The 16545-nt window shown below is 31.3% G+C and overlaps 2 protein-coding genes across 10 annotated transcripts; both read left to right on the forward strand.

Moving 5' to 3' along the window:
• Positions 1–622: 622 nt before the first annotated feature.
• On the forward strand, positions 623–5412 carry LOC115725256 (bifunctional purple acid phosphatase 26). 8 transcript variants are annotated; one of them, XM_030654706.2, is made up of 10 exons: positions 623–902; positions 1697–1924; positions 2068–2268; positions 2366–2477; positions 2756–2982; positions 3398–3536; positions 3639–3859; positions 4287–4408; positions 4576–4737; positions 5019–5412. In XM_030654706.2, the coding sequence occupies exons 2-10, from the start codon at positions 1733–1735 to the stop codon at positions 5089–5091; spliced, it is 1449 nt and encodes a 482-aa protein (XP_030510566.1). In that variant the 5' UTR covers positions 623–902; positions 1697–1732; the 3' UTR covers positions 5092–5412. The 8 variants fall into 8 exon arrangements, with proteins under 8 accessions (XP_030510566.1, XP_030510564.1, XP_060973068.1 ...); XM_061117085.1 differs by having other exon boundaries at positions 710–902; positions 1701–1924; XM_061117087.1 differs by having other exon boundaries at positions 890–1023; positions 1701–1924.
• Positions 5413–5756: 344 nt separating this feature from the next.
• On the forward strand, positions 5757–11704 carry LOC133028909 (bifunctional purple acid phosphatase 26-like). Of its 2 annotated transcripts, XM_030654709.2 has the most exons (11): positions 5823–6218; positions 6470–6630; positions 7861–8092; positions 8217–8417; positions 8515–8626; positions 8822–9048; positions 9352–9490; positions 9690–9910; positions 10219–10340; positions 11011–11172; positions 11470–11704. In XM_030654709.2, the coding sequence occupies exons 3-11, from the start codon at positions 7901–7903 to the stop codon at positions 11528–11530; spliced, it is 1437 nt and encodes a 478-aa protein (XP_030510569.1). In that variant the 5' UTR covers positions 5823–6218; positions 6470–6630; positions 7861–7900; the 3' UTR covers positions 11531–11704. The 2 variants fall into 2 exon arrangements, with proteins under 2 accessions (XP_030510568.1, XP_030510569.1); XM_030654708.2 differs by lacking the exon at positions 6470–6630 and having other exon boundaries at positions 5757–6218.
• The last annotated feature ends 4841 nt before the right edge of the window (positions 11705–16545 follow it).

The raw sequence follows: 16545 nt of genomic DNA on the forward strand, positions 1-16545 counted from the left end.
AACAACACTTATCAATCATTGAGGTAAATGTGTATAATTCGTTTCAATGAGGAAGTTCGACCATCCATCGAGATAAATCGAGAGATAGGGAGCGAAGAGATTGAGAAATAGTGAGCTCAGAGGACCAAGGCTAGATGATCGTGTCATTCTTTATACACCTACAAAACTATTGTATTTAATCTTTTTCTTATTGACTTTGTTCACCTAAGTTTGCAAAAGCATGTGTGATTAATTTTGTTTTTTCTTTATATATTTTTTTTTAATTAACTAAGGGTAAAATGAAAAAAATATATAAATAAATGAATTTTTGTATAAATTAATTGAAGATCTAAATTTTAATTGGGGTATTTTTGTAAGAATACAAAATTAAAATTTTTCTATACTAAAAGAAACTGTTAGTTTTAAGTATTGCTTGATATGTTATATTATTATTATTGATTCATTGAATTTAAAATGATTTAATTTAATAAGTCATTTCAAAAAAAAAAAAATTCCTTCAAAAAAAAAAAAAAAAAAAAATTAATATACACGATACCAACTATTTATGGAACAATATGGCTGACCATTTGCTCCAAGACATTACTTTAAATCCATGTATTTTAAATTCAACCAAATCTAACCAATAAAATTCAGCCATTCACCAACATGTTCTTTTTTCTTTGGGAAAGATATGTTATTTAAAACCTTTTTTTTCTTTCAAAAAAAGGTATAAAATAATATTGTAAAATATCTAATGTTTTTCTACAATTAAATAACTATATTTTGATCCATGTCTACGCCACGTCAACCTCATCGCTGCTAACACACGCCTTCATTTCGATTCCACAAATATCCAACTCAAATCATCAACCCCTTTGCCTATTTCTGTTCCTCTCTGCTTTACTTTCTATGAAAACTTTCAGGTTTGTTTTTCTACTTTCAAACACTCCCTTTTACCTCTTGTTTTCAAATTTTTCAAGTGCTCTAATGTTCAATGGTGATTTGATGATTAAGTTTGATTAAGGCTCAGCTTAAGCCAATTGGGTATTGATTGATTTGCTCCAAATGTGCATCTTTGATTTTTTTCATGCTTGCAAGTTAAGATTACTAGCTCGTTTCTGGAAATGATTATGTTTGAGTTGAAAGGTTAGAACTTAGGCGTGATATTGGATCTAGACCTGGATTTGGGTTCTTGGGTATTATAGTTGAAATTAGGCCAAAAAGTTTGGTTAGTTGGAGTTATGTGATTCATCAATGCAGTGAGAATTTAAATGTGAAATCTATTGTTTCTCTCTTGTTGTCAATTATATTATTGTTTTCACTTTAATCACTCTTGATTCTGTCCTATCACAGGGCTGCAATGCCTTTATTATCATGTTAGTTTAAATTTAGACTGCAGTTATATGAAACCTTAGCTATGGCTGTTTTAAAGACAATCACTATAACTTTTAATTTAAAATAAAGATTAAGAAGCAGATTTGCATGATCGATACTTGATTAGGCTAAGTTTTGGCCTTTAGAATTTAGTGTGATGTCCTTTTTATATGTTTCCACGTTCCTGCAACGAGTGTTTATCCCAAGTTGTTCAAACTGAATCATCTGATACTTTGAAATATTGTAGTAATGGGTTGTAATTTGTAGGTGCATTTCAGTGCTCATGTTTCTATGGTAGATCTTTCATAGTTGGTAAAGATTGTTTTGTATTTTTGTGATGAAGGTAGTCCATTGTGATTTGCTGGCTTCATACCTAACCATGGCAGTGGTTACTAGGGGGCAATCCATGTTGTTTCAAGTCATACTCACATTTGTTCTCTTTCTAAGCATTTTGAACAATGTGAACGCGGGCATAACAAGCACCTTCATACGGTCTGAGTGGCCAGCAACTGATATCCCTCTTGACAATGAAGCATTTGCAGTACCAAATGGTCATAATGCACCACAACAAGTAATAATTTGCTTGAGAGTACTTTAGTTGATAATAATTGTATTATTTGATCTACCATATGTTTCATTTCATTTCTTTCCCATATCTATATGTATTTCATAAACCTCTTTCTGTGTTGTAATATGCTTGACTACTTTGTGTAGGTTCACATCACTCAAGGTGATTATGATGGTAGATCTGTAATAATCTCATGGGTTTCCCCCGATGAACCAGGATCCAGTAAAGTACATTATGGAAAATCTGAGAATAATTATGAGTTCACAGCAGAGGGGACAGTCAACAACTACACCTTCTACAAGTATAAGTCAGGCTATATTCATCACTGCCTTGTTGACAACCTTGAGGTAATAATTCAATTCATTTTAACATATGGATATTGTTGAGCACCACACACTAATACAAGTTCATTTGAACATATGTGTAATGAATTTGCAAGTTCAGTATAGCACCAAGTACTATTACAAAATTGGGAGTGGTGATACTGCCAGAGAATTTTGGTTTGAAACACCACCAGAAATCAATTCAGATACTCCTTACAAATTTGGGATTATTGGTGAGTCATTGTCTTAATGCACAGGGTCTCCTTATTCTTCTGGCTATATATATATAATATATATATATACATATATATCTATTTGTTTTTTGCTGGAACTGGCTTTATATATGTATATATTTATATAAAATTAAGTTGGCTTCTGCTCGCTATGTCCTTTAGTACTTTTTGTTTTAAGTCGTCCATTCTCTTAGCTAATTCAAGCACATTGTTAAAAGTACAGATATGATAGGATTCTGCATAATGCGTTCAAAACTTGATGATATTTAGATTTGCAGGTGATTTGGGGCAAACATATAATTCCCTTTCCACTCTGGAGCATTACATTCAGAGTGGAGCCAAGGCAGTCTTATTTCTCGGGGATCTTTCATATGCTGATAGATATGACCATAATGATATTGGCTTACGTTGGGATACATGGGGTCGGTTTGTTGAACGTAGCACTGCATATCAACCGTGGATTTGGAATGCTGGAAATCATGAAATCGACTACTTTCCTCATTTGGTAAGGTGTTAAGAAGAGGTATTTCAAGTAAAACTCCTTATTATACCGTGCTTAGTGCTCAATGTTTTCTTAGTCTCATTTCCTAAGAATGGCATTAAGGTCAGTCAAAAAGAATTTTGTTGCTGTAGTTTCATATGCACTTATGTTTTATACCGCGCTTTCTATTCTGTTGATCTACCTTTGCTTTTGCATTAAAAAAGTGGAAAGAGAATCTTATAAAAATTAGGTGTACCTTAAACAATTCTTGTTCTGAAATCTATTAACCGATGTAAGCCTTTCCTATGCTATAAAAAATTTAAGCCTTTCCTTTCTATGACAGTTGATTAGCAAACAGACAAACTACAAGATTCTTAAATGACTTTTTATTTATATATATTCAAGTGCTTAACAAGTATGTGTGTATAAATATTTGTAGGAAGAAGTTACTCCGTTTAAAAACTATCTCGAACGATACACTACTCCTTATAAGGCGTGCAAAAGTAGTAGCCCCCTTTGGTATGCAATCAGACGCGCATCTGCTCATATAATTGTCCTCTCCAGTTATTCTCCATTTGGTATGCAACTCCCTGTTCCTTTTCCTACCTCATCACTTTTCATTCTGATTCCTAATTGGTCAAACACTCAGATCAAATGTTTTTCTCCTCTCATATTAACAGTGAAGTACACACCTCAATGGACGTGGCTGAGAGAAGAACTTAAAAGGGTTGACAGGGAAAAGACACCGTGGCTTATTGTTCTGATGCACGTTCCAATCTATAACAGCAACAGCGCACACTTTATGGAAGGTGAAAGCATGAGAAGTGTGTTCGAGAGTTGGTTTGTTGAATACAAAGTTGATGTCATCTTTGCTGGACATGTTCATGCTTACGAAAGATCAGTATGGTTTTCTCCATCTTTTCTAACTAAACACCGAATTCCGTGTGCTTTAAATTTTGACAACAGTAAACTTTCAAGCACAAGAAATAAGTGATTTCTTTCCTAAAAATTTATCTGGTGTTCTTATTGATGAAACAAGAGAGAACTCAAAGCTACATGGGCAAACATGTTTGTACTTGACACAAACTTTTTGATATTCAAAATTAAATTGTTTTTTATGTCAATAAAAACACAAGAAGTTGCTTTGAAATATCAGAACGTTTAGAGAACTAGCAATTTTAGAAAAGGAAGAAAACAAAAGAAAACAAATCCTCTTTTTTATGCTGCTAGCTCTTTGTTAATACATGAACATGGTTATGTTGATTCCATAATAACTTTCTTCATTTGGCTAATATTGTTTCCTTTTTTCTTTTTCCATTATTTTTCAGTATAGAATTTCAAATATTAGGTACAACATTACAAGTGGTGATGCTTACCCTGTACCTGACAAATCAGCTCCAGTTTACATAACAGTCGGTGATGGAGGAAATCAAGAAGGTCTTGCTGATAGGTAAAAGCCATTTTTCTTATGAATATGTATATTATTTATTGTGTTTTGGCAATTCATGGGGTGGAATTAAATTCAATGAGTGTTGAAAGTATCTCCAACTGCTGTAGTCCTCATAAGAAATTACAATCCTTAATTAACCATGTTTTGTGATTCTGTGGAAAATGTAGATTCCTTGATCCTCAACCAGAGTATTCTGCATTCCGTGAAGCGAGTTATGGGCATTCAACATTGGAAATTATGAACCGGACACATGCACTTTACCATTGGAACCGCAATGACGATGGGAAGAAGTTGGCCACCGATGCCTTTGTACTGCGCAACCAGTACTGGTGAGTAGATCTCTAAACCAAAAATAACATTCAGAAAACTTGTCAAGCATTCAACTTTAACTAAAAGATGATCACTTTTATCACACTCTTAGTAGTTGAATTTCAGAAACTAAGTTGGTCCATCTATGAGGTTTCTTAAACATGATGTTATTGTGGAGCTAGTTACTTACTTTGTTGGTCAATTTTCTTCCTTTTGACAATTCTTTGGCAGTTGGAAAATGTAGGCGATAATTTTGTTCTTAATAGATGCTGAACTAACTCTGATTTTGGTCACAATTTAGGGCTAACAATCAAAGGAGGAGAAAGTTGAAGAAGCATTACCTGAGGAGTGTAGTTGGAGGGACTGCCATATAGTGGAGAAGAAACAAACAAACAAAATTATGCGATTCGTTTTACATGAATGGTTATTTTGATTGAACATAATTTGCATGGTTCAATAAAAAAAGAAAGGAATGGAAACGCCATTGGGTTGACCAGTTCTACTTGTTAAGCTCTACAGTCATCTTTGGTTAATAAGCTACGTTTCTATTGTATTAGAAGTATATGCCATTGCAAGCCTCTCTATTTGTAAATGCCTTGAAGGAAAACCACTTTTGTTAAGTAGACATAATAAGGGATCTGTAAAAGATTTGTTGTCTTTTATGAACCATTACTTGCAGAAGTACTATTTGGTAACTGAGAACATGTATTTATATATATATATGTGTGTGTGTGTGTGTGTTAAGAAGACCAAAGTTGTCTTTCCTCTAGTGAAACTAAGAAGGCCAGTCAACAGAAGGTTGATGGGTCCTAAATCAAGATGCATTAGCCAAAAGAAAAACTTTGTTCATTTTGAGCAATGTTGATAGGATTGACTATTGAGTAAAATGAAGTTACTCAAACTGAGATGATAAGAAGTGAAGGAATATATGCATGCCACATATGAAGAGAGAGGAGATATTATATAATAATAGAATAACTGAAAGTGAAAGATTAATCTCTTTAAATTTTAAATTATTTATTTATTTTTCTTTTATGGCAAAATTTTAGGATAAACAAATCCGATAGATACAAAAAAAAAAAAATAGAAAAAAAGAAAAAGGGTAAGAAAGTATGGTTCTTTGGGAAAAAAATGCAATCATTGTCTCATAAAGACAAAAGAAACAAGTGTTGTTTCATTTTCATTATCCTCTTCTGCTCTTCACACTGCCCTTATTACATACTACAAGTTGATACTTCTGTAGTTTGTTTTATTCAAGGATAGCACGAATTTCTAATCCAAAACAAAAAGAGACATAAGAGTTTGTTTTTGTTTTTTTCCTTTGGGAAAGATAGTGTTGGGGTTTATAAAAAAATAACTATATTAATGGATGTGGTACTTCATGAAATTGGAAATGGAAACTAACACGTATTATATTCGATTCCTTTTATATCCAAACATCAACCCCTTTGCGTAGTACTGTTCCACGCTGCTTTGCTTTGCTGCCTACAAAAAGTTTCAGGTTTGTTTTTTCGTAGCACTTTTTAAACCCTTTTCCTTTTTTCCTTTTTTGAGTAGAAATTTTCATATTTTGAAGTATGCTGAATGTTCATTATAGTTATTGAATTTGATTTAGATTCAGCTTAAGCAAATTGGGTATCGGTTAATTCATTTTGATGCTCACAAGTTAAAATTACCAGTTTATAGTTTATAGTTTTTTTTTTTTGAAATGGATACCAGTTACAGTTAAATGGGCATGTTTCGATTCCGTAGCTCGTTTCTGGAAATGATTTGTTTTGAGTTGAATATTGAGGTGTCAACTTAGATGTGAGGTTGGAATCCGGGCACTTGGGTATATATAACTAATAATACAAGAAGAGGTTTGATAAGTAGGAGTCTGTGATTCAAATCAAAGTTAGTAATGGAGGATTCAGGTGATTTTTATTATTCTATCTAGACAATTATATTATTTGGCCACTCATTTTCATGTCATTTATATTAAACTGCAGAGTGCAGTTGTGTGTCAACCTTAGCTGTAGTTGTTTTAGAAACAAGAAAATAAATGTATGATTTTTATTCCCAGAAATAAAGAATAAGAAGCAGATTTGCATGGGTAATTAGGCTCGATTGTGGCCTTTAGAATTTATATTTTGTAGTGTTACTATCTTTTTGTTAGAATGCGGTCGAGGAAGTATTAATAGGTGAGTGTATGGTATAAGTTGCATAGAGTTCCATCTCAAAACTAATTGGTAATGAGATGAGTAGTGCTGGGCCGCTACCTCACCTTGACTCTCACATTAATATGATATTGTCTACTTCGAGCCAAAGCCCTCACGGTTTTATTTTTAGGCACCTTTCCAAAAGGCCTCATACTAATGGAGAAGGTGTTTACTTATATCCAAGACAACTCTTGTCTATTCTTTCAATGTGAGACTTGGGTTGATACCCCAACAATCCTCCCCTCAAACCAAGGACCACATACTTGTGGCCTCCCCTCCAGCGAAACCACCTTATGCCACCGCTATTACTAAGGGAACTCGCCGCCTGACCATCACCTTTTCTAGGAAGACTTTCGACACAGGTCCTAACACCGATCTCCATCTTGTACTGCCGTAATCATCAACGGGACACGCCACCTGACACCATATAGATCTTTAATCGCGAGGTTATTGAGGGTTTCTTCCACACATCACAAATGCAGCCCACTATCCCAGCGCTCTGAAATCTTTGGCTCTGATACCACTTGTTGAGCCGCTATCTCACCTTGACTGTCATATTAGTATGATATTGTCCGCTTCGAGCCTAAGCCCTCACGGTTTTGTTGAAAAACCTTATACTAATGGAGAAGGTGGAACACTTATATCCAAGACAACTCTTGTCTATTCTTCCAATGTGAGACTTGGGTTGATACCCCAACAAGTAGCCCATGCATCTTGTGGTATTTAATTTCCACATATTATCAATGTGGGACTCTCTAACACTTTTTATGACGCTACATGTACCTCCAACAAGTGTTTATCCTGAGGTTTCTCAAACTAAATCATTTGATATTTTGAAATATTGTAGTAATGGGTTGAAACTTTGTAGGTGCATTGCAGTGTTCATGTTTCTCTGGTTGATTTTTCATAGTAAGTAAAAATTACTTTTGTATTTTTGAGATGTAGGTAGTCAGTCCATTGTGATTCACAGGCTCCATCCCTAACCATGGCTGAGGTTGCAACGAGGCAATCCCTGTTGTTTCAAATCATAGTCAAATTTTTTCTCTTCACAAGCATTCTGGACAAGGCGAATGCGGGGATAACAAGCACATTCGTACGGTCAGTGTGGCCGGCAGCTGATATCCCTCTTGATGATGAAGCATTTGCAGTTCCAAATGGTTATAATGCACCGCAACAAGTAAAAATTTTCTTTAGAGTACTTTAGTTGATCATAATTGTATTATCTATTCTATCATATGTTTCATTTCATTTCTTTCCCATATCTATTTGTATTTCATGAACCTCATATTTCTGGGTTGTAGGTTCACATCACTCAAGGTGATTATGATGGTAGAGCTGTAATAATCTCATGGGTTTCACCCAATGAACCAGGATCAAGTAAAGTACAATATGGAAAATCTGAGAATAAATATGAGTTCACAGCAGAGGGAACAGTCAGCAATTACACTTTCTACAAATATAAGTCCGGTTATATCCATCACTGCCTTGTTGACAACCTTGAGGTAATAATACAGCTCATTTTAACATATCGATGCTGTTGAGCACAACACACTAATACAGTTCATTTTAACATATATGTAATGACTTGTGCAAGTTCAGTATAACACAAAATACCACTACAAAATTGGGAGTGGTGATACAGCCAGAGAATTTTGGTTCGAAACACCTCCAGCGATCAATCCAGATACACCTTACAAATTCGGTATTATTGGTGAGTCGTCGGGTTTCCTTACTATTCTGGCTACATATTTAGACTAATTTCTCCATTTTGATATACTTTGAGAAGCTATTTTAAATACATTCTATGGTACTTTTCGTAAGTCATCCATGCTTGATACCTCTCTTATCAAAAAGTACACTTACAAGAGGATTCTGCATAATATGTACAAAATGTTAAGTATTGCAGGAGATTTGGGGCAAACATATAATTCCCTTTCCACTCTGGAGCATTACAAGCAGAGTGGAGCCAAGGCAGTCTTATTTCTGGGAGATCTTTCATATGCTGATAGATATCAGTTTAATGATATTGGCTTACGTTGGGATACGTGGGGTCGGTTTATTGAACGAAGCACTGCATATCAACCCTGGATTTGGAACATTGGAAATCATGAAATCGAGTACTTCCCTGATTTGGTAAAGCGTTAACAATAGATATTTCAAGTAAACTGCTTGTTACATCATATTTAGTACTTGAAATGCTTTACCAAACATGAGATTTAGAAACTAATAAATTCTTGAAAAAGGAAATATGGGCAGTGAAAAAGAATTTAGTTGCAATAGTTGTCATGTTCACTTCTGTCTGTTTTGCTCAACCTAAGAGTCTTTAAAAAAGATTAAGAATACCTTACAGAATTATTGTTTTAAGTTCTATTATGCAATATTAGCCTTTCCTCTCATTCAAATGCTTAACAAGTATATATGTATAAACATTTGTAGGAAGAAGTTACTCCTTTCAAATCCTACCTCGAACGATACACTACTCCTTATAAGGCATGCAAAAGTAGCAGCCCTCTTTGGTATGCAATCAGACGCGCATCTGCTCATATAATTGTCCTCTCCAGTTATTCTCCATTTGGTATGAATCTCTTAATTCTTGATCCTACCTCTTTGATTTTCATTATAATTCCTACTTGGTCAGTAAACACTCCATCAAATGTTTGTTCCCCTTCCTTGTTCAGTTATATCTCTTTTTTTCTTTCTTTGCTTTGTCAGAACTTAGCACACACTACTCATTCTTTTTAATATCTCATTCTATAATCTGTTCTCATATGAAGTGAAATACACGCCTCAATGGACGTGGTTGAGAGAAGAACTTGGAAAGGTTGATAGGGAGAAGACACCGTGGCTGATTATTCTTATGCACGTTCCAATCTATAACAGCAACAGCGCACACTTCATGGAAGGCGAAAGCATGAGAAGTGTCTTCGAGAATTGGTTTGTTGAATACAGAGTTGATGTCATCTTTGCTGGACATGTTCATGCTTATGAAAGATCAGTATGCTTTTCTTCCTCTCCTAACTAGATTTTAATTACATTAAACTTTCAAGCATAACATACTCTAAAGAAAATTTATCTAGTGTCTTCTCTAGCGTCACAAGAGAGAACTCAAACTTTGATATAATAGCAACATGGTTTTATAGTAGGTGAAGACACAGAAAACAGGTTTTTATTTTTTTTTCAAATGTATATAATTTCTTATGTTGCTATTATCTGTTAATACCATAACAATATTAGGTTAATTCCATAACAATTTTATTCATTTTGCTAAGACTGTTTCCTGTCTTTTTCTTCATTATTTCTCAGTATAGAATTTCCAATATAAGGTACAATGTTACAAGTGGTGATGCTTACCCTGCACCAGATGAATCAGCTCCAGTTTACATAACAGTCGGAGATGGAGGAAACAAAGGTGGTCTTGCTGAAAGGTAAAACCTTTTTTTTTTTTGATATTTAGATTATATAAATAGGAAAATTCTACAGTAGAGCACCACTCTTGTTCCTATTTTTAGCAGTAGAGAAATTACAACTCAAATTTTCGTATATGAATATGTACATTGTACTTATAACAAGCATTCCACCCATTTTTGGAAAATTTAAAATAATCTAAAAATTAGATTCAAGCATTTAGTTACATGTGTGTTTATTTTTTTTATATGCTGTAATTGACTGTTTTAAATTTTGTTTTCGATATCTTATATTATTCATAATTTTTTTAAAATGTGTAATAATGTGGATTGTCATATAAAAAAATTGGATTATTATAAATTCTTCAAATGTTGAAAACATTAATGCTCCAACTATGTAATTCATTCATGGAAATTTATGGTGTTAAAAGTATCTCTACATGCTGTAGAAAAGAGTAGGAATAGGCTTATTGACATTGGATTTTAACAAGAAACATTTTTAGAGAAAATATGGAGAAAGTTGTCTTTTACAAGTTTGATAGAGAATTTTTTTTTCACATATTTATAATTGTTCTAAATTTCATAAAATTACAGTTATAAGTTTTAATTTTTCTATAATGTACATAAGAAAATACAATCGTCATTTTTTCTTTCATATTTGTTGTGACTGATGATTTTGTGGAAAATGTAGATTTCTTGATCCACAACCAAACTATTCTGCATTCCGAGAAGCAAGTTATGGGCATTCAACGTTGGAGATCATGAACCGAACACACGCACTTTACCATTGGAACCGCAATGACGATGGGAAGAAGTTGGCCACCGATGCCTTTGTGCTGCGCAACCAGTACTGGTGAGTAAAACTCTAAACCAAAACTAACATTTAGAAGAAATTATAAAATGTGAATACGAACTTGTCAAATATTCAATTTAAACTAAAAGAGGATCACTCTTTAGTAGTCATAATTTGGAAACTAAGTCGGTCCATCTATTAGCTGTTTTAAATATGTTGTACTTTGTTGGTCAATTTTCTTATCTTTAGATAGTTGGGAATATTGTGGTAGCTAGTGGAAAAATGACTGTAAATTGTGTAATGATTTTAGTGTTCTTAATGAGTGCTGAACTAACTTGGTTTGTGGACATAATGTAGGGCTAACAATCACTTGAAGAAGCAATACCTGAGGAGTGTTGTTGGAGGGATTGCCATTTAGTGAAGAAGCATATAAAGCGCATTTGCATGGTTTCAAAGAAAGAAGGAAAGGAAATAATGCTATTGGATAAGCAATTCTACTTTTTAAGCTCTACAAAAAACTACATGATATGACATGACCTGTTAATATTAGGTCCCATACATCCAAATTTTAATAAAAAAAAATATGTTGAAATATATAATTGTACTCATTGTTATAATTCTCTAACACTCTTAAAATATTTAATATTAAGATTAAATTCTATACATAAAATATTACATATAACTATAGATTTAAAGCCCTTGATGATTTAAAGAGGAGAAAAAGCATGAATGCAAAAGCGTAATTTCGTGATGTCCATAAGTAGATTAGCCCCCTTAAATTACGGTTTGTTAAGAATACGTCCCGAAATTTTACATTTAGAGAAATTTAGTTCTTTTGTTAGGTTTCATTTCATTATTCTGTTTAAATGTTTACGTGTCTTTATAAATTAGTAACTTTGCCTCCTAAATTTTGATAACTATTAAATCGTACTCACTTAAAATAAAAACGAGAAAAATTTAATATTTTTTTTTAGTAAGTCTTAAAAATTAATTTAGATCTTAAACAAAATCATTTTGAATGATTAAAAAAATTAAAAAATACATTAAAATTTTAAAACTGATTAAGAGATTTAAAAAATTATTTATTTTTTTACTAAAAATTCTATTAAGATATAAAACATATATATTAAAAATTCATTTTTGTAAAAATAAATTTTACGGAAATAAGTTTGAGTTTATTTTTTTCTCTCAAAAAATATAGATTTGTTTAAGTAAACATAATATTTTTTTAGTTTAATTTCTAACTTTTATTCCAAAATAATTTTATTTTTTATTGAATTTTGAATTATTTATTTATTTATTATTATTTTTTTAAAAATATGAGTTTATAAATATAAATAAGTCTATTTTTTTTTTCAAAAAATTTTAGTTTGTTTAAATTAATTATTGTATTTTCAATAATTTTGGTATTATATTTTAAGATACGTATTTATAAATAAAATAAAATTTGAAATATATTCGTCTTAGGAAAAATTTAATTTTTCTAAAGTAAACATAATATCTTTTTAATTAATTTAATATTTTATTAATTTTTTCAGAATTAATATATTATATTACAATTTTTAATTTTTTTTTTTTGAATGAAAGAGGAAATTTTTTTTTGTATTGGTCAACTTTCAAGGGATAAAAATCTATATTTTTTTTTTTGAACAAGAAGAAGAATCTTTATTCAAACAGACAAGAACAATACAAAGAACAAAAGCAAAACAAAGCAACTGGCCGAAACCCCCAGCCCTCAAAGCCAACCTGAAATTACATTAAAAATAAAGCTATCAAGCTTTCTCTTTCCCCCATTATAGCCGCTTAAGAACCTGAATTTTACACAAGATTTGATCTCTTTACTCATAGCTCTAGGTGTCTTACATTTCATCTCAAAGATACAACAATTTCTATTAATCCAAACAGTGTACAATGTTGCCAAAACTACTGTATTGAGCACTTTCTCTTGCAGGCTGTTGGAAGACCTCGATAATCACTCTCTGATGTCGGAAGGCCAATCAAAAATGCCACACCAGTTTGTTATCTCTTTGATCGCAATATTTAGTTGTAACCTTTTACTAATTATGATATTTAAAATTTTAAAACTATCACATAAAATTCATTGTAACTAAAATATTTTTTTGTTATGAGTTGTAACAAAAATACATATTTAGTCACAAATTATTTTTGTTATAGCTAAAATGTTATGATAAAAAATCTAATTTTTTTTTGCAGTGAGCCGACACCTATTTTATTCCGTTTTGTGTTGGTGGTAAGTGTCAATCTTGTAAACCATCAATAATAATTTACCCGACTATTTTGAAGAGTAGTCGCCCAAACCCTTTTTTTTTTCTTCTTTTCAGTAGTTTATATAAGGATAATTAGTAATTTTTCTCCCCGAACTTTCACATGTACTAAATCGTGCCCCCTGAACTTATTTAGCCGTTAAAAATTCCCCTCGAACTATTGAGATTGTTAAATTTAAGGACTTTTGTCTAATTTTAATAAAAAATTCTAACATGGATGAAAGTTCAAGGGACATGATTTAGTACATATCAAAGTTTGAGGGGCATGATTTGGTTGATATCAAAGTCTGGGGAGCATGGTTTAGTACATAAACAATCACTGAAACAGTGAAATTGAATGAAATTAGACAAAAGTCCTTAAATTTAACAATCTCAATAGTTCGGAGAGAATTTTTAACGGTCAAAAAAGTTCAGAGAAATTTAGTACATGTCAAAGTTTGAGAGAAAAAATTACTAATTAGTCTTTATATAATATAGATCTCTTCTATATTTTAAAGAGCGGCGCAAACCTAATTAGCCTTTACATAATATAGATCTCTTCTATATTTTAAAGAGTCGCCCAAACCTTTTTCTTTTCTTTTCAGTAGTATATATAATATAGATCTATCTTTCATATCCGACGCGTGATCTCCACATATAGTTGTCTTTTTTCTGTACAAATTAAATAATTTGCTAGTACGTACCATTAATGACTTTATTATATTCTTCATTTAATTTATGATCAGTTCCATTCCCATTACTTGCTTTTGCCAATATATAAATCATGCACATTTTAAACGTTTTTCATAATATATATATATTTATATTTATAGAGTAAATAGCTACATAAGTACCCAAAATTTTATGTTTGTAAGCCGCATAAATTTAATGTTTATTTTTAACGGCATAAGTATCTAATGTTTGTAAATCTATAACTTTTCTCTAATTTTGTCAGTACATGCAGACTCTGTTATTTTCTTAAATATGACACATATAGGCCCGAATTTTAGATCATTGAGTCTAGTTAGAAATATGTAGTACCAGTTACTTCCAAATGTTCTTTTAATAAATTCAAAAACACAGTCTGTATTGATGAAACTGGAAAAAAATTACAGTTTTACAAACATTGAGTACTTATGCCGCTAACAATAAATCTTGGGTTTATGTCCCTTATAAACTTAAAACTTTGGATATTTATACCGTTATTTACCCATATCTATATAATAGTTCTTTGGGGAGAAAAGGTTTACCTAGAGATCATTTGTCTAAGTATACTATAAAGGCAGACCTGATTCATATATATACAATATAAAATCACATTAATAATAATGATTTGACTAAAAAAAGTGGTCTATAGTATCTACCATGCATGCACTCACTATTGTTCAGCTAAAAATCAGTACTTCTACCAATTAATAATTAGGATATTTATACGTGTGTACGTGTGAACTTGAAAATTGATCAATCAGCTACCAAAATCATAAATAATAATTTATAATATTAATATTAATTTATTTGAAAATATAATTTATATGGTTGACTGAGTGAGATTCATGAATTGACTTTCTTTACTTCTTAAGTTCTTATATATATGTGTAATGTAAGTAAACAAGGTTTGATATTTATACATATAAGATAGACAGGAATTAGGATATCGAAGATGAAGCTATTATTATGGTTGGCTTTACGATTGTTGTGTGTTATTCTTATTATAATTATTCTCTTTCAAAATCCCTCCTTTGCTGCCCGCCATTGTAATACGTATGTTTCTTTTTATAATTAATTATGTAAATGTTTTTATTATTAATTAGTTAATTACTTTTGCTAATATTATTAATTTATGGGTTGAATTTACTAATATTTATTGTTGTTAATAATTAATTACAGGTTGTCCAACGGTGCTAAGGACTGTACCCCAAAACATTCACCTCCATCGCCAGCACAAGGTGTGGGTGTCAATCCTTAATTAATTATATTTAACAACATCAGATATTATATGATGACATTCTTAGTGATAACTTACCTTAATCAAGCATATTAATTATTGATAATGGTTGGTTTAGATTTTAATTTAATTTTTAATTATATAATGTAGTAATCAAGTGTAAGTCTTTATTTAATATATCGATCCATATATATATTCTGTGGAATATTCTATTGAACAAACTAAATTCCCTCAATGTATAAGTTGACCTTTAATTTCATGGTTTGGTGTTTGTATAATATATCTAAGATTATTAAGTGGCATATAGCATGCATGGACTCATAATGTTCACTTATTTTGGACCCATATATTATTCTCTACTCTAATTTCCAACTCAGATGTGTTACACATTTATATGTATAAACTGAAACGCATATGATTATGTATAAAATACGAAATTAATCAAACATATATGCACTATGAATAAGGATCGAAATATCTCTAGTCATTGATTTTTTGAGCTTTTCAATCCCACACAAACTTTGATCTAAAAAGAAAACTGATTGATGTGGGTAATCGGGCTTCCAAGCTCTCTCTACTCTTTTTAGATGGATTTATTGTGTTTCACAGAATGAGTAGTGAGCTCGGGAACCGAGATCTTATATTTATATAGGTGAGATCTTCCATCAAAGTCTCTGTCACAATTAATTATCAAAATATTTTGATAATTAATGTAAAAAATTAAATCAGGTAACTAAAATATTTGGTAATTAAATTTGACCATAATTAGAATATTTTAATTAATTAGTAAATAATTAATTATATGTTATAAATCAAATTAAATAAAATAATTGATTTGTTACAATATTAAAATATTCTAACATTCTCCCACTTGGTTAGTATCTAATTAATTTTTCACTTAAAATCTAACGTTCCTCATTACATAATAAACATATGAATCACAACGATAGGTCCTCATTATATGTTGAGTATTATCTTCCATGTATTACGATATATTTATTATATAACAATATACTTACTTAAGCAAATAAACTATAAACCTTATGTTTATTCTGGTCCTCTTATGATAATTTTCTCAGACAAAATTAAGGTGCACATAAATATGAGAAAATATCAAAATTAGAGTTTTATTGAATAATTTTAGTTGTACAAACAAAAACTGCATATGGGGTAACTGAATCCCATATTTACTTTACAATCCTTAAATTTGTGTTGCGGCCTGGG

Source organism: Cannabis sativa, chromosome 6 (assembly GCF_029168945.1).
Source record: "Cannabis sativa cultivar Pink pepper isolate KNU-18-1 chromosome 6, ASM2916894v1, whole genome shotgun sequence".
In the NCBI taxonomy this organism is placed as follows: Eukaryota; Viridiplantae; Streptophyta; class Magnoliopsida; order Rosales; family Cannabaceae; genus Cannabis; species Cannabis sativa.